This window comes from Castor canadensis, chromosome 5, assembly GCF_047511655.1.
Source record: "Castor canadensis chromosome 5, mCasCan1.hap1v2, whole genome shotgun sequence".
In the NCBI taxonomy this organism is placed as follows: Eukaryota; Metazoa; Chordata; class Mammalia; order Rodentia; family Castoridae; genus Castor; species Castor canadensis.
The window spans coordinates 142,274,880-142,293,846 of record NC_133390.1 but is presented as its reverse complement, the minus strand read 5'-3'; the positions used below and the strand labels follow the sequence as shown (position 1 = coordinate 142,293,846).

Here is an 18,967-nt window from a genome sequence, read left to right as displayed (position 1 = left end):
CCGAGGCTATAGTGGATCAGTATCAGTGGCCTTGAGGACTTTAACATAATTGTGTTTAGAAATATCAGGAGCAGTGCAGAATTCATTATATATGTCTCTATGAAATTACAGTGCTAATGAATGGTTAACAGGCCTCTGGGGCTAGCATCAACCATGATGTCATATGCTGAACTGAGTGGCATGTCCCTGAGTTTCCTTTTAATCCATAACCATGTTAGCGCTTATGACACAAACTGTGTCTAACCATAGAAGACTGGAACCTAGTTCTTTAGCAGGAGAATTCTGAAGTAAGAACTGGAGTGAGAAAACTTGGACATGATTTTCACATGCTGCTAGATATAATTGCAGTAATAGAATTTCCCATTTATAGTTAACACTTTCCTTGAAGGAAGCCTTTAAAGATCTGGGGTACCTTGTAACCATTATTAAGATTCCCTTCTGCTATATAATTTCAGAAGGAAGTTCAGAAACAAAAATGCCACTAAAACCATCACTTTCCCTAACACATGCTATTAAGACGGTGACACAGCCACTCATACCCAAGTATTTATTTTAATTTGGACTCATATCTATTATATATTTTGCATGTAAATATAAGTGGAAATTTTAACGACAGTATTTTCAAAATAAAAATACATAATACATATATCCTTTAAAAATTAAATAATAACAAAGTAATAATTGTTCTATCTGACATTCTTCTAAATTTGTGTTACAAATGAGTATCTCTGTGTCTCTCACTGTCTCTATCTCTGTTTCTTTAGCTTTTTTCTTACTATACACACACCTACATCCACAAACACACTTCTGAGGATGTCAAAATAAATAACTTGTTTTACATGTTACTTATTACATGTTGTTTTGTTAGTATCTGCACAAACATTTTTTGCTTAGAATTTCTCACTTTTAATGATAATATTAGAGGTTTTTTTTTTTTTAAATCACTAGTGTTCTTCAATTGATTTTTTTTTTTTTTGAAAGTACTGGTGTATGAAACCAGGACTCATGCTTGCCAGGCAGGTACCATGCTTCCGGCCCTTTTTGCTTTAGATTCTTTTTTCAGATAGAGTCTCTTGCTCCACCCTCAGACCATGATCCTCATACCCATAGCCTCCACGTAGCTGGAATGACAAGCATGAGCCACCATGCCTGACAATTGAATTTTTTCTAATCATCTTTCATTAGCTGCTTAATGTCAATGGATTTCATTCTTAGACCCTGAGTTAAAATGAATTTTTGCATATGCTCAATATGGCTTTTCCCGCTGCAGTGATGTTTCCCATCACCCATACACATTTCATTTAAGACAAAATAGCGGCTTCAACAGAAAACAAGTGCAGTCTCTCTGCTGTAAGCTGTAATTGAGGTTATGGTACAGCATATTGCCTGTGGCAGAATCTATTACCAAGAAATGGAGCCCAGGATTTGAAGCTGGCTGCAATGTAAGCAAAATGAATTAATTCTTAGCAGAACAGAATTGAAAGAAAATACAGGGATTCCTAAAGTGAAATATATTGGCATTCTTCAAAAGAGGACACAATAAGGAACCTCTTGATGAATCACCCAGTCCTTCCAACCCTTCTGGCCTTTTGGAATTCTTATGCTTAGATTGAGATTGACTATTCATAAATTAAGTTACACTTTATTCAGAATCCATAAAAATATTTTACAGTATGTTTTATTCTTCCCTAATTTTACATTCACATAGCTTAATGTCTGGTTCTTACTTTTACTTGGACAGGCCAATAGTTAAATAAAGATTGAACTAAATTAGTTTCAATATTATTTAATAAAAGTCACATTTTTATTAAAATCAAAAAATGCTCAAAGAAGGCAAAAATGGAGCTTTTTTTGAGTTGTGATCATTTGCAACTTCATAACATAAACTGTAGCAACTTTATAATATAGTACATAAAGTTTGTTGGTAATTATTTAGTAAAACTAAAAATCTTCATAACAGCAAAATATCTAGTTTATTTATATTTCTTTCCTTTATCAATGTTTTTATTAGGAATTGTGGAATTGTTTCTGTTTTTCAGGTAAATTCACCAGTCTTTGGATTAGGTCCCAACAGTGGCTTACATTTCATTAATCAGAAATAAGGAAATATAGTGAAAAGTAAGAGATAATTTAGTTCAATTGTATTTTAATTATTTTTCTTTAGCCTTACAAAGGAGAAATTATATAGAATATGGACAATAGATTATAAACATGGATGTACTTACATGTCTAATATAGATAAATTCATTAATATTTTTGGATAATTCTCCTATCAATAAAACCACATGCTCCCCAAATTTCCCCCCCTCTCTCTCCCTCCTCCTTCTGCTATTCCATTTTTAAGTTAATGTAATTCTGTTTATGCTGTTTAATAATGCCCTGGCCTCTTCTATGAATTATATCATAATTATTATTTAACCTATCACAGTTGAGAGTGGTATTATTCAATCCTTACTTGCATGTCTAGGCACTTCTGATTAATAATGCCACTGGGATATGCAGTGTATAAAAATCATACAACAAATTTTAAGGGTCAAATCCAATAAATACAAGAAGGTGTAGCTTTCTGTTTCATTAAAATTTCATTCAATTTACTAATACTGATATTTCAATCTTAAATCCTCATCCTTTGACAATAAAACCTCTTGGAAATTTTGTTTGAATTTTTTTCTAGGAATAAGTTTTGTACTTCAGAAGAGGGAAAGACAGTTCTATATGCATTAGGCACTATAATCAAAGTAGTCTTTTTTTGGTCCCAATAAATATTGCCCACTTGAATGATCATATTAGTCATTCTTGCTAAAAGCTTTTTGTAAGCAAACTCATAAAAATTTTGTGAAGTTTGGGTATGGTAAATAATTAGCCAGAAGTAAGATAACTAGGATGTAACAGAGCTAGGCTTCAAATGAGGCTTCTGATTTTAAACTCCAAACTTTACCATTCTGCTATGATGCCACCCACAGTAGATGATAAAGCCCACCAGTTTTCACAGTTTTTAAATTTTTCAGTTTTTTGAGTGCCATACATCTAACAAGCATCACTTTCTGAGCATTTCCTTTTCTTCTTTCTTGAGGTTTAAGACATAATGGGTTAATCCGGAAAAAAGTGTGCTCTATGAACTTATTACTATCCTGTTCACAAAAGTAAGACTTTCAAGCTGTCTGCTTGTTTAGGTTTTCATGGATACTCAGATCCTGGGACCGACTCTCTGTTTGTCTCCTTGGACACCATAATTTGACATCTCATGTTTCAGTTCTCTTGTCGCTAAAGTAGGGTCATTGTGAGGATTCAATTATAAGTAGTGCTTGGTCTATAGTAAGTACTTAATAAAAGATAGCTGTTGTGTGAACCTGTAATTCTAACACTTGGAGGCTGAGGCTGGAGGATGACAAGTTTGAGGCTAGTCTGGACTACATATTGACACCCTGTCTCAAAAATTAAAAAACAAAAAAATTCTGCCAAAGATAGCTGTTGTTATTAACAACAAAACTCAGATAGAAGTTTTGTTTCTGAAGAGCATCTAGCTTGCCTTTGGGTAGAAATGGTCATGAAGATGACAATGATTCATGCAGAATGATAGGCTATAATCTCCTTTTTCTTTCTTTTATCTTTCTACATCCCTATAGAAGTAAGAAAACCAAGGTGCATTATTATTCTCACACACCGTTCAAAACTTCTGACACCAGATGTGTGTAAGCTTCTGTCCACACATCAAGCAATTTGCTAGCAGACACCAACAAGGAGTCCTGTAATTTAACTCAATTTTGATACTATCTACCTGGAATTACAGTCAGATCTCATAGGTTAAGGGCTCAATCCCACAAAACTGTCTTCTAATGCCTTCCTTCAAATGCCAATCTCAAGCCCAGGATGTGATCTTTGCTTCTGATCAACTGACACTAAATTGAGTTTTCCACAATCCCCTCCAAAGGTATGATTAAAGTCCTGGAGTGGCTCGCTAAATTCAGAGAAAGGCTTTGCTTACATTTTCCCATTTACTCTAAAGGATATTTTAAAGAATGCAAATGAACAACAAGATGGAAGAAAAGCATAGGGTAAGTATGTTGAAAGGTGTGTGAAGCTTCCATGTCCTTTTGGAATGCACCATCGTCCAGGAACCTGCATGTGCTCAGTGTCTGAAAACTCAACTGATTTCTGTCCCTTTTCAGTCTTTAGGGAGGCTCTATTGCATAGACATAAAGGAATATATGATTGGTGACCAACTCAATCATTGGTCCTTCTCCTTCCCCAAAGGATGGAAAGTGGGGCTGAAAACCTCAACCTTCTAATCATGTCTTGACCTTTCTGGTGAACAGCTCCCATCTTTATTCTATCTAGGTGCCATCAGTCATCTCATCAGCAAATAAAGACACTCAAGAGATTCCAAGTGTTGTAGGAGCTATTTGCCAGGAAACATACGAAGACCAGATATGTATTTCTTATTATAAATGACAATATAAAAATCCCCAACAGCAGCAACTTTGTAGCACCCCATTTGGTACATGACCTTTGAGCATCAGAGTGGAGAGGCTGAAAGAGAAGCCCAGAAAGAGAGCATGGGCACAGAACATGTTTATTCCAGGTGAGTGTGATATGATTTTGCCATCTCACTACTACCCATTTTGGAATGTGAGTTCTCATCCCTGGTGGCTTCCAGACGGTACATATAAGAAAGAATAAGAGATAACAGCCTTCTAGCTTTTCATTGCCTGACCCTGTAAATGCTTACATTTAAAAAAAAATAAAATTGACATTATAACCTTATGGAAATCAGTTACGAAGGACAATTAGCAGGTATTTTATCTAGTAATAAAGCATTCTATGGGTCAACAGATGCATGCATAATAAAATCATTTTGTCACCCTTGCTTTTAAAATTTTGGTTAAAAGGAGACAGATAATTGGAGAAGTAATTATAGAACATGGCACCGAGTATGATGATAAAGGCAGAAAACCACTGCTAAGAGAGCTCAGAAGAGGGAGTTATCACTCCAGGAGGCTTAGAAAAATCACAGAAGGGGCATACATCAACCTTTTCTTGATTGAAGAGTGAACGAATAGTATAACAGAAGTTTCTGTAATGCCACATTAAATGCTGTGTCCTGAGAATATGACCTGAGATTTGGCACATATAAGAATAGGTTCAATGGAGTAGTTAAGACAAAAATTCATATTTTGTAGCGCACTATACCTTCAAGGTGGGAAAGCTATATGGCTCTTATATGCGCCTAAAAATTGAGTAATTTTTTAAAATGTAAGCTGCATGTTGTTATTTCCTAGAAAGGTGTAATTTGCTGAGGTAAACTGTATCTAGGTCAAGCTTCTGCATGATAGCTTATTTCAAAATATATAATACGATATAGATTTTAAGGGGAATTAGCAGTGAATCTTTTGGAGAGAAAAAAAATCTCCTGCAATCGTAAGTATATGCTTTTTGATATGGATTTTGCATGTCTGCATTTATAAATAGGTTTCACTACTAAATTCTTACGTTTCCAAATAGCATTGAAGTTTTCATAGATTTAATATTTACCATAACAGAATATATCACTGCATCTGTTCCCTTAAATCACTTATGTGTATGTTTATGTGTGTTAACATAACATATATGTGTGTCTTTCAACATCTGAATTCCTCTAGAGTAGTAGTATGTAAAATTGCTATGCCATTTTTACAGGTGCTGTTCAGTTTTTTAATTTATTGCTAAATACTAGTATAATTACTCTTCATATAAGATTCACTCACTAATATGACACAGCATTCAATCACATGTTAGCACTTGTAACATAAAAATGTCTAACATAATAGCATTTATTTAACATTTACTATATGCCAAAGAGTACTGTCAACTCTTTTGACATGTGACTTATTTAATTCTTATGATTAATGATCAGATTTCCAAACTTTTAAGAGTGCCAAATATAGAGTTGGTAATTTTCTTTACAGGTTAGCATTTTCATATTTTAGTTAACTCTTATGTCTAATTGTTGTACTTAAAGTAGGTCATTTAACTGCTGATTTTGCTCTCAAATACCAACAGGCCTTCTTGGTACTATTAGACTTTACATCCCATTTTTTTCTCCTTCCTACTGTAGTACCCACATCAGAAAGGATAGAGTAGAAAATAGAGTGAACAAAAAATTGTCTGTGTTTACTGTTTCTTCAAGAACTCTGGCAATGAAAGTACAGAAAAATAAGATGATCAGTTTATAGGAGAAAAAGAATGAAAGGAGGGCTTAGCAAAAGTGAAAAAATAGATGAGGGATTTAAGATGGAGAAGAAAGAAGCATGTCTGGTGTTCCTGGAGATGGAATACAGAGAAACCCATAATTCCTGTTTGTCTTTATTTTCTCTATTTGTCAAACATCTGCGTGTTCTTTTTTGATTTTATAACAAAGAAAATTTTATTTAAGAAGTCAATAGTTCATCACATTTTGGGGATGAGTTAGACAACGGGACTTAATATAAGGCAAAGGTCCTGATTAAAAGTACCAACAGTAAAAGTTAAATTACAGAAGACCTGTGAAAACTTTTAGGAGCTTTGTTTGTACAAAATGCTGTAAAGCTATATTTTTTTCATCTGTGTACATACATACATTAAATACATAAATAAATAATTCTTCAATTCTTAACAAAGAAAAACCACTCTCCTATTTTTACCAATATGTTGTTATAGTTCTGTAAACTGTACTTTTAAAGATACAGTTAAGTGTTCCTTTTTTCACCTAACAGTAATATTAGGAATGGAAAATTATGATCTAATTCAGCAAAGAGAGGGATTGAAGTACTTTTCATTATTGACTACCTTCAGGCAAAATAGTTGAACAAATTGGGTAATGGAACTAACTTATATTATATGAGGTGCCGGCCTTAAAGCTATCATTATATTACATCTTCTGATGAAACACAATTGCATTTTAGTTATGTAAACTGACAAAAATAAATAATTGGTAGTATGCAAAGTGAAAGATACATACTAGTTATATGGAATAAAAAGAAAACTACTGACCTAAATGAAATATTATTAAACACTTGAAACATATACACTAGCTTTTTATAAGAACATGTCTAACTGAATCCTTACCACTGAGCAGTATGATTTCCAAAGTGATAATCAAGACAACTTGGCTGATCACAAATCTTTTAATTTTAAACTGCCGATTTACAGTTTTTCCTTTCATCCTCTTGTTTTGAAGGTTTGATGTAGGAGTGCTAATTAATGTTAGAATTCTTAACTGATATAGTTGTTGCCAAGCAAACAGAACTGTCAGAGCATTTCATTTTGAACCTGCACTTTTTTTTGAGTCATATCACATTTGAAACCATGCTTGAAGAGAACATTTCGTGGCAGGGAGCCAATGCTGTCATTAAGAACACGTCGCCCATGACTGACTCACTGGTTTATTTCTGCAGTGTTGATTACTCCTCTGGCTCATACATGTCTAGTGTTGAAAGTACATGTAAAGGAGTATACTCTAAGTTGTCTTATCATTATGAGAATGCAGAACTGAGAAAATTATAAGCCATGGAAATTAATAGAAAGTTTATTTAGAACCAAATATTTCTAAATAAAGGCTTACTGACTTCCTTGGGCTATCATAGCTATACTACAGCATTGTAGCTAGTTACCACCATAGTTAACTTCTGCATGCTTCATATATGTATTTTGTCTTCATTTGATTTCCCTGTAAGCAGTCCCTGTGTCAAGGATCCCTGTATAAATAGTTCATATGGGAGGTTTAGAAAATATTGATAGAGGAGTGAGAAATTGGACTGGAAAGCAGAAACAATTTGTGGGATAATTCTTGGAAATTGTTTAAAGCTGTGTGTTGGAGATATCCAGGGGGTTAGCCAGGTAGGATATTTATACCCAGCTCCCATGTCAATGGATGAATGCCACAGGGTTTGAAGATGATGTGATTTCCCTGACACATACAGCCTGCCATGCAAAAGGGCAAAGCAGTAGTCCAAGCTTCAGAGAAAGCTCTCAGACAAGAGAGAGTTATCAGCCATCAGTTGGAGCATACTGAAGCAGTAACAGCTGGGAGCTCTAGGTGGGCCACCAAAGGCATCTGCCATGCCTTCTGTGTGTCTGTGTCCACCCAGTGAGTTATTTTTATTTTATTCCCATCTCTGTAAAGATAGAGGGATTATTTTTAATTGTATATTCATTTTTCACTATTTACACATGTTTATTGATCTCCTCTGCTAGGGACCACTATTCTAGGCATGGAGACAGACACCAGGGAATAAAATGATATATCACAATCAATGAGGCCTTCACAATCAGAATAGAGGAGGTGAGGAGTCATGGAAGTCCTTGAAGTGTGAAGAAGGTTGAATCATTTATTCTATCTATGAGAAAGTACAGAATTCTACTACCTTTAGGAATGGCTTTGGCCTTTTGTCCAGTATCAAGTGTCTCTGTCTTAGATCCCCCAGTATTTGTGTATCTACCCCCAAAGATGCATGTGAATAGAAAAGGAGGAGATATAATATATTATTTTTGCATTCAGAAAATTTTAGTAACTGTGTCCTCTGGCTGAAACATTCAAATTGTTGATGATTTAGGAATGGGAGGGTTCTGGCCAGATTGACTTAGAGGAAAGGTAGGGACGCTGTCTGCCAAAATTCAAGTTTATATAAAGCATGCCTACTAGCATTTACCATGCAAATAAAAATGGCCAAGAATTTAGACATTTTTTAAAGAGTCCACATTGGAAATGTTTTTTTTAAAGTATACTACTTAAGGATATGTACTTATTAATCCAGAATTAGAGGCACAACAGTAGTAATGTTAGTGAAGTATAAAATTATCCACATAGTACTGATATTTAGACAGTGTTTTCATTACTCTTCTTTGGATTTCTTCAGAGAGATAATAAAAGTACCTGCAAAAATAGAAATAATAGCTGAGTTACTGTTTTATTGAATGCCAGTATGTGTCACCAAACATACCTTATCTCTAAAAACCCAACAACTGTTCTGCAAGGCAGATTTTCATCTTCATTTTACATTAATGAAACTACAGTTCAGAGAGGTTAATTAACCTGTCTAAAACATCACAAAACTAATTTAGCCAAGATTGAACCGCGGTATCTTGGATTCTGAGGTGTGGCTGCAAAATGATTTTAAAAAAAAAAAGGACAAAGTACAACATAAGGAAATCCAAGCTACATTCACTAAATGTTTTCTAAAAAATCCACTGTGGGCCAGCCACTCTGGTACTGTACCTAACACCATGAACAGTATAGACAAAACCCCCACCCTTTTATAAGCTTCCCATCGGGTCGGAGGGGTAGCTAACCTAGGAAATAAATTGGTATATAGCAGGTGTTAAGTATTATGATGGGAAACTTAGGTATTAGAGAGTTGGAAGCTGGAGGACTTCACTGATTTCAGGGATCAGGAAAGAATTTTCTGAGGAAGTAAATTTTAAGCTGTAAGTTGAAGGATGACCAGGCCAAAGGTATTGTGGAATAAGAGAAGAAGAGTATTTCTGGCACAGAGGAGAGTGTATCTGAAGGCCCAGAGCCTTAATTCTACCAATAAAAATATGATAGGGTTGGGCATTTGAGTTCATAAGAGCAAGTAGAGATATTAGAAGTTGGAGAGGAGTTCCTGTGAGTTATGCTGTGGGAATTTTGATGCCATTCCCATCCTCAGGCCACAGAAAGCCCATGAAGGAGGTGACACAGTGATCTGCATTCTGTAAAGATCCTTCTGACTGGGGCCTGGCAGACAGATTGAAGAGGAATAAACCCAGGTCCAAAAGAAGCTGCATCCAGTAACTTTGATGATCAAGGCAGTGTGTTACTAGTGAGGGTGGAAGGAAGTAGAGTTCTTTGAAGGATATTAGGAACTGAGGAAGAGAAGTCTTGGGTGAGTTTGCAGTGAAAGAAGGAAAGAACAATAGCATGGTTTGTGTTTTGGATTGCACAGTAGGGTAAGTGGCAGTGGAACTGCTTCTGAAAGCCTTTAAGAAGACTGCTCTTTTGGACTGGAGGCATGGCTCAAGAGGTAGAGTGCCTGCTTTGCAAGTACGAAGCCCTGAGTTCAAACTCCAGTCCCACCAAAAATAAATAAATAAATAAAAAGGAAGACTGCTCTTCTGTTTGCCAAAAACCTGGAGAACCCTACCCTCTGATGCTAGAAAGAAATACTGATGCATATGTAACTGTTTTGGGATGTAAAGTGGGGGGATTAGGAATAATTTTTTTCATATTTTCTTGACTTACTTTTATAATGAAAAAGAATTTTGAAAATAAAGATTCAGCTACTGTGTATCTTCAACTGAATATGTGGCTCAATGTTACAAAGTCAGGAAAGTTGGGCCCAAGTCATAACTGCTTAAATTAAAGAAACAACAATTTTATCACCAGTGTAACTAAGTGAACTTTCCTAGAATATCTTAAATTAACTTCTCATCCAAGTAATATGAATCCAGACACAGTGTCTATTTTCATATTGTATTGTCATTAACTACTTTGTTGCAACAGTTACCCTTGGGTATACTGTAGAAATGGATTTCTGTGTTTTTTTTTTTTTTTTTTTAAGGATTTAGGGTATTATGCCTGAGTGAATTGATTCATAGGGATTTTAGTTATTCACTGTGTGCTGCTGTGTTTTTGTTCTCCATTTGGTTAAGCTTTATGCCTCTCTCTATAGCATTTGCATGGTGATCACATGATGCTTGGGTATTTAGGTGTCAGTTTTTCATTTTGCCCGGACAGTGTGAGGTGCATGGAAAGCCTCTGGAACTGTAAACTCTAATTTCCCAATCATGAATAGTTAGGAAACCAGAGTTTTGTGTTTTCATTAACATAGGTCCCTACATGCCAGCTCAGCTTACTACCTGCTAAGCCTCCTAGGTCTGTTAGAAAATGTGCATTGGCAGTTTTCCAGTCTCACTAAGACTCATAAATAAATGCCTTTCATATGAAATGTATTTGGTTTGGCATATTGACACCGGAATACATTATTCTTTTAGCAGTTGAACAAATTAAAATGATGGCTCCATTTTTTCAATATAATAAAGTGAGCATAATTGGGTTAATATCTTAATCTGGCAGTCAGGAATTAGACTGTACCTGCGGTCACACAATTTCATTAGAGGGGAATTTACATGTTTTGTTTCCCTATTCTCTTGATGATGTTCCTACACTTCAGTTACTAGGGAAGAGATTGGTCAGACAGAGGGATTGAAATAACCTGGACAGCTTATTTAAAAAAAGAAAGGTCCTGATATCTGAATCCTATCTCCTCAAAATCTTGATTTAATTGGTCTTGGGTGTAGCCTTGGCACTTGGACTTTTTTAAAGCTCCCAGGTGATTCTAATGTGCAGCCAAAGTTTGAGAGCCAACGTTCCCATCTTGGGTGCCAGAAAGAATGTTCCTCTAAGGAACATTCTTGCTGACTGTCCCTGTTTTTCTTTTCTCTTTTGTTTTGCCTAAGTCTGGCTCACAACTCAGAATGTGGATCTCTCTTAGGAGAATAAGGGAGCTTCCGAAGATTAAGAAGATTGAGAGGAGGAAGGTTCAGATGGCTCTGCTTTATACTTGGATGACCATAGATAGGGTTGTTTAGCAGAATACTCGAGACCACTGTAATGTAGCAGAATCAGTTCATCTAAGAGTCCGTCTGGCACTTCCCTGTTTGCCCTGGCACACTGGGGAGTAAAGCCTACCAGTGAATACGTACATTTCCCAGACATCTGTCTAATAAGGATTGTGTCATTGCATAGGTGGTGTCTTGGACTTGGCCTTTTACTGAAAGTATATTGGTTTTATTTTGTCCTTAAAATGGATTTTAATAGCATCAGTTTAGATCTCAAATATTTGTTCATTTAATGTTTATTAATCCATAAAGCATGTATTTGGCATCTCATATCTTTAAATATAATGGCAAAAATGACATACATCAAAATATACCCTGAAGACATGAGTACCATAGAAGTTTTAGAAGCTCATTTTCTACCATTTTTCATGAAATGAGAGTTCTTATTTCTTTAAAACTTGAGAGAGTTTTGCTGGGGATGTAATATCACTTATCCTTAAATGGTTTTACATAATTGTACATGTATTAACATTTTGGTTTAAATGGTAACATTCTAGATATTGAAACCCCATTAGACATCTTTCTTTTAAGATAGAGAACATTTCAAAAAGATTATCATTATCAGCTCAGGGATTTGAGGATGTGGTTCAAGTGGGAGAGTACTTATCTAGCAAGCACAAGTTCCTGAGTTCAAAACCCAGTACTGCCAAAAAAGACAAAAATGATTAGCACCTCAGAAGGTGATCTCAAGGTTTAATAAGACATCTCTAATTAAAAATATAGAATGGAAGGAGTATAGACATTTTCTCACTCAAAAATAATTTCATTTGTCAGTAATATTTATATTCAGGTAGTTAATTTTAGTGTATCTGAGCCTTTTAAGATGGTAGATATAATTCACATAATATTCTACTTAATGGTAGACTGTCATTTACAATAGGCTCTTACTCTTTCTTCAAGCTACTGGTTTTGGCAACCCATTTATTGAGCTTGAGACACTGTCAGGAGCTATGACTTGACATTATAAGACTGAGAGATGTCAAAGTCCTTTCTGAGTTGGTACTCTCAATAATTATTATGAAAACAATTGACCTTTGGCTATTCCCTAGTAGGTACTACTTTCATTTAACTGAGCCATCTGAATATTTCACCACAAAATTATTTCATTCACTTAATTTGCGATCTCAGTATGAAGCTAACTCATTATAATCATAAAAATAGATAATAACCTCATTGCAGTTTTCCTCTGAAAAATAAAACATGCACTCTTATGGAGTTATTTATTTATTTATTTTGTGGGTACTGGGGTTTGAACTTAGGTTCTTTGACTTGCTAGGCAGGTACTCTACCACTTGAGCCACACCCCTCAGTCCTCCTATGTAGTTTTTGATGGTTATTATGCATCTGTGTGTGCATTAATTCCATTGTGCTCATCTCCTATCCACATCATTGGTGAATGGTGAGTTAATTCCAAGTTGGGTTTCATTGTACAGAATCTGTGCATTTTAATAATTTCAAACATTTGTGCTGTGATTCTGTTATACTTAAACAAATTTACTGAGTTTATCGACAATGTATAACTTTGTCTTTAGCTGAATTTCCTCAAAATGTGCTTAGATGGTATAACCAAAACATTTAAAGAAAATACAATGGTGATGGATGATTTCTCCTGCTTTCCACGTTCATCAGTTGTAGCAGCATGATTTCATGACTATGATGTCATTTACTTTTAAATAAGCAAATTTTAAAATATGCAATTTTAGCACAAAGTTATAGGCTCTCCCTGGATTTTAGGTTGTATGTATTGATTTTCCAGCAGCAAACTTCTCCCTATTTATAACTTGTTCATCTTCATAAAGACTTTGTTTTCTATCTGTTGTCTCAGTGACTTTGGAGGCAGAGTTAAGAGGATCACTGTCTGAGGGCAGCCTGGACAAAAGTGTAAGACCCTATTTAAAAAACAAAGTAGAAAAGGACTAGGGCATGGTTCAAATGATAGAACATTTGCCTAACAAACACCACCAAAAAAAAAGAAGTTTTCCATTTACATCAAATTTAAATCAAACCCTTCTTTTTTCATGCATAGCCATACTTAGTTCACTTGTATTTGTTAGGGGTAAGTTTATCTTCAAATAACAGAAATCCTAAAATAACTGTGGCTTACCCAAAGTAGGAGGTAATTACCTATCTTCATGTAAAACAGTTGCAGATGTAAGGAGTCCAGTGCTGGAATAGTGGCTCAACTGTCATCAGGGACCTCTTTCCATGATGGTCTTGAGCATATAGCTGCTAAGTCAGTGCTGGCTGTTAAGTGGCAGTTTCACTTGTCTTCATGTGATCTTTCCACATGACTAGATTGGGCTTCTCACAGAATGGCAGCTGAGGAATCATCCTAAGGATAAGCATTCTAAGAAGACAAGTCCCAATGTGCAAGTACTTATCAGACTTCTGTTAATGCTTCATTGGCCAAAGCTAGTCCCATGACAAAAGCCAGAGTCCAAAGGAGAAAGTCTTATCATGGATGTAAAAATGCCAGGAGGTATGATTCCTTGGGTTCAAAGTAGTTAGCTGCCACAATAAGTTTTAAGAAGGAAATATATAAATACTATTTATTGAGCTACTGCCATGTATCAATCATGGCATTTAATTAAAAAATTGCTCTGCAAAGAAGGGATCATTTGTTTCATTTTCCAAATAAGAAAAACGAGGTTCCACATGTTTTAAATGTTGTGTAGGAGGTCACATAAACTCCTAAATGGTGAGGCCCTGTATCTCAGCCCAGCTCTGAAAGTCTTTCTACCTTGCATGGCCTCTGCTGCCTTCTTAACCATTGGTGCATTGTAACTGCTGCAGACACACCTGCTCTATGTGCTTTTACTCTTAAAGCACAATAAAAGGTTGCTGTCTTATATGTTTTGTTTTGAATTGTGGACAAAAGGAAGAGATTCCTGGATATTTGAATTAACCAAGTACAGCACCCTTGCCTCAGAGATGTGTAGAATTGAAAGCCATCAAAAAGAAGCTCTAGCAATGGAGCAAGATAAGGAAACTGCTCTTTTGTGCTCCTCTCCATTGCTGGCTCATGCTTCTTTGCAAAACTGACCAGCCTTTCAAAGTCTCTTCTAGAAAGCTGTCCTTATTGGTACTTTTCTTCTGGAACAAAACCTTGTAACAAGGGCATTATAAATATGTTAATTTCTAATGCTTTCTAATTGGCATACTTGACAAGGGGTATGCCCTTGTCAAAATAAGCATGGGTCATACACATGACCATGAAATTCCATTCTTTATATTTTAAGTAGCATCAAGATTGTTCTTTTTCTTCTCTGCTTGACAGATTAGTTTTTCTCTTTAAAATGCGAGAAGTTGGTTACTTATCAAAGCATTTGATTAATTAGGTAGACCTGTCAGGCCAAACAGAAATAGCTAAGACTTTTAAATCTCTTAATATGAGCCAATTTTCACAATAACCTGTTTCATTCATGGCCTTTGCATTTTCAATTCTTGCTCATTAGTGACCTGGTATTTGGGCTTGTCTGAAAGGAGAGCATCCCATGTGTTAAACAGGACTCATTATGGATTATAGGTTTTCGAACAGAGATGCCTCTGCACAAAAGACTGCCCTCCAGTTTTCCTCTGAATCACTAATTGAACCTTCGCCTTGTTTTTACAAGCAAAGGCTAAGCTTCAATAAGGAGACAGGCTTTTATAATGTCACAGTTTGGGTCGTACTGAAGAGCTGGTGACCTATCATTATCAATACAGATGTGGAACTAAAGTAGATCATGTGTTTGGTTTTGCTGGAGACAATAAAAGAAATGGCTGCTTTTAAAACCAGTAAAACACTGAACTTGATGGAAGAAGAAATTCATTGAATGTATCACCCTGCAATACCTCACTTCTCTGAGTGATAAAATTCAACCACCAAACACTCAGAAATAAACAGCAAATAGTTAAAAAAGAAATGAAACACAAGCCTGAACATACAATACCTCTGCATTGACTTCTACAAAATAGATTTCTGATAGTCCACAAGAAATACATGTATTACTATATCTCTGAGGCTTTACAGTCATCCTCGTATATCATGGTAATGTCCTTAATGGATTTTTTTTTGAATTTGCCTTAGTTAAAATACCCTTCTATTTTACTGTGTATTTTCAATTTGTTTCAAAATGCTATTGTATTACATGCTGTGATTCTTTTCCTCTCTTCCTTTTTTCTTTTCTTTTCTTACAGAATTTACTGTTTATTTCCAAATTACTCCAGACCCTAATAGTCTATTTTGCTTTTGGCAGAATTCGTATATCTACTGAATTGCATTCTGTTTTGTTGAATTTCCTTTGAAGAGTATCTCTCCAATGGCTTCTTTTGGTGGCAAAACATTAAACCACTTCTTTAGGGCCTTCAGGTTGCATTTGTAACATGTGCGTACAATCAACCTTGTAATAAACCAAGTGTTCTAATTAATTCACTGTACCCTCCAGTTTAAATATTTATGAATGTGACTAGTTGAAATGCTGATACACAAGTTCCTACTGGTCTTAAAGAAGAAATTATTTTCCTGGTAGCGTTATCAGTTTTAAGAATTCAGATTTCATACATTTGAGGTTAGTGAATTCAGCAGACAACCTAAATGCAACATCATGTTAATGGAGTCCTGGAAGCTGCTGGCATTAAAATGAGTAAATTAAGGAGTCAACACTGCTTATTTAGGCACATTAGGATAAAATAGTATGAGAGCCTGGACTTAACAAAAATCAATTCAGCATGTAGAGTGCACATCCATCAGGCCTTTGTTATGATGTCAGGGGGAGCAGTAACCCTGTTTTATTTTATGAAGAATTCTACATTAGCATCCTCACGTCCTTGGATGACTGTGACATTTGCTGTTATGGAACTACTTTGAGGCAGTTGTAGAGCCCCCAAGGGCTACTCTAACTACATTAAAAAATTAAGTTTGCATCAAATGACTTATTGAACTCTTTATTGGTATCTTTAGTATTTGGTTGTCAATCTACACAGTAGTCTTCTTCAACAGCAACTGCATTAAATAGAAAGTTGTAACAGTTACATTGATGATTGGAGCAAATTTTTTTCTCTATCCAGCCCCCATGAACAGCAATAATAGTAACAAATGCAGCTTGAGTTAAAAGTATGTTCCAGGTACAACATAGATTCTTTATTCACATAATACCTGCTTCTATTTCACAATAACGTCTAGGTACATATTATTCCCTCTGAGACATTGAGCTTGTCCTTTGTCTCTTACCTAACATCACAAATCAAAGCCCACGCCATTGACTACCATTTTATGAAAGTTTAAATTTTCTTTTGATCTAGGTGTCTTTTAACACCCTAATAGACTCAAAAGATTGTGTTTTACAGATAATGTAACTCTTGACTTCACTTTTATTTTATGTATTTTCTTCTTGCCAGAATAAAGAGTTGACGGGACATACTTATTTCTGTGTTCTGTCTTCAAAACCATCTACCTTCATTATTGAAGATGTTGGAGGTTAGATATTTAATTTTTCAAGCATAATTATTGATTAATATTTTAGTAAATATTTGGCATTTATTAATAGTAGTTCAAAAATATGTAACCATTTAATTTCTTTAAATACTATATAGCATCTAATACACATCCATGTAAAGTATAGTCCCTCTTTATCTGTGGGAGATACATTCCAAGAGCCCCAGCTGATGTTTGAAATGGCAAGCAGTACAAAACTACCACACCATATGAGTGTGTGTATATATATATATATATATATATATATACGTATATATATGTATGTATATATACTCATATGTATATATATACACATATATATATACATACATATATATATGAATATATATATATTTCCTATATGTACATAAATTATTGCCTTTTGTATCTTAACTAAGCACTTACCATGAACTTTGTCCATATCTTTTGCAGTTTGAAGTATAACAGGAAGATTAGTGCTCATTTTCCTTCTTCACAATTACACAGATAAATGATCTATTCTTACTATACATCTTAGCAACTTTAGCATGTTTTTTTCTTTCCTTATGAAATCAAGAACTTTCACATTTTCCTTAAAGGAAACATGCTACACCTTCTCTTTGGCATATTCAACTGTTAATAACCCTACTCTTGCACTTTGGGGCAGTTACAGCTTAAATCTAAAATGTCCCCAGAGGCGCATGTGTTGAAGGCTTAGTCCCCAACTGGTGGTAGTGGAAACCTTAAGAGTTGGGGCCTAGGTGGAGAAAGTAGGTTACCGGTGTGTGCCTTTGAGGGGTACACCAGGTGCCTAGTCCCTTTCTCTCCCTCTGATTCCTGATTGCTATGAAATGAGCACCCTGCCATACCCACCCATAGCCATGATGTTTCTGTCTCACCTCAGGCCCAAAACAATGGAGCCAGCCAACCAGGCTCTAAACCTCTGAAACTAAAAGCCCAAATAAATCTTTCCTCTTTTTAAATTGTTTCTCTCAGGTTATTGTCATAACAATGAAAAGCTAACTGACACAGAAAATAATAAATCCTGTTTTATAATTTATATGTATGTATGAAATCTAGTGGTTCTGTTCCTTTACAGAACACTGACTAATGCAGGGGTCATTATTGTAAAACTGAAATGAGGGTTTCTTGAATGTAAGCAGGACAGTCAATCTGATAACCAAGGCAGCCATTAAGTGACTAGCAGGCTGGTAGCGTACATGGCATAGATAAATAGACAAAGTGAGGGCTCACATCTCAAGGGGGTAGAGCAGTGGGGCATGAGGTTTTATCACCTTACTCTGGATGATTTACAATTTAAAACTTATGAGTTGTTCATTTTCATAATTTCCCATTTCATATTTTTTGGACTGCTGTCAACTGAAACCAAGGAAAGTGAAACCATGGATGGGGGAGGGGAACACTACTGCACTACTGTATGTGCAAGAAACACCACACTCTATCCATGTTGTCATCATAACCCAATTTATGTGTTCCTCCTTTTAATATTTTATATGCTGAAACTCAGGCTTGCTGATTACTGAAATTTAGGCATATTAGGAAAGTAGAATGAAGAAAATGAAGATAATGCAGCATGTGACCACTTAAGGTAATCCCTACTAATAGTTGACGCCACTTCAGAATTTTTATATACATTTTTCTGCATATAGGTATAAATACTTCATGTGTTTTATGTATGTATTTTACAGCTAGTTCACACAAGTAATTTTGAGCCAATCCATTCCTAGGATAACCATAATTTATGTAATTAACAACCTTCTGTTGGAGTTTAAGTTGATTGCGAACTATTGTGACTATAAATAAGATTTTGTTGACCATTCCTGTATATGCAACTTCCATGAAAGGAGGTGAAAGGTCATGCATGTTAAATATTCATCCGTGTTACCAAAATATTTT

At 35.3% G+C, this 18,967-nt stretch overlaps 1 protein-coding gene across 12 annotated transcripts in view; it reads left to right on the top strand.

The window, feature by feature from the left end:
- Macrod2 (mono-ADP ribosylhydrolase 2) overlaps nt 1-18,967 on the top strand; it is a 2,131,419-nt gene that overhangs the window by 831,820 nt on the left and 1,280,632 nt on the right. The window contains exon 7 of one of the 12 annotated variants that reach the window (XM_074074318.1): nt 4,339-17,267. The exons of the other annotated variants lie outside the window; for them this stretch is intronic. Within the exon in view, the coding sequence (XP_073930419.1) occupies nt 4,339-4,367 (29 nt within the window). The 3' untranslated portion in view covers nt 4,368-17,267. Of the gene's footprint in view, nt 1-4,338; nt 17,268-18,967 lie in introns of those variants that run through there. 12 annotated transcript variants of the gene reach the window in all.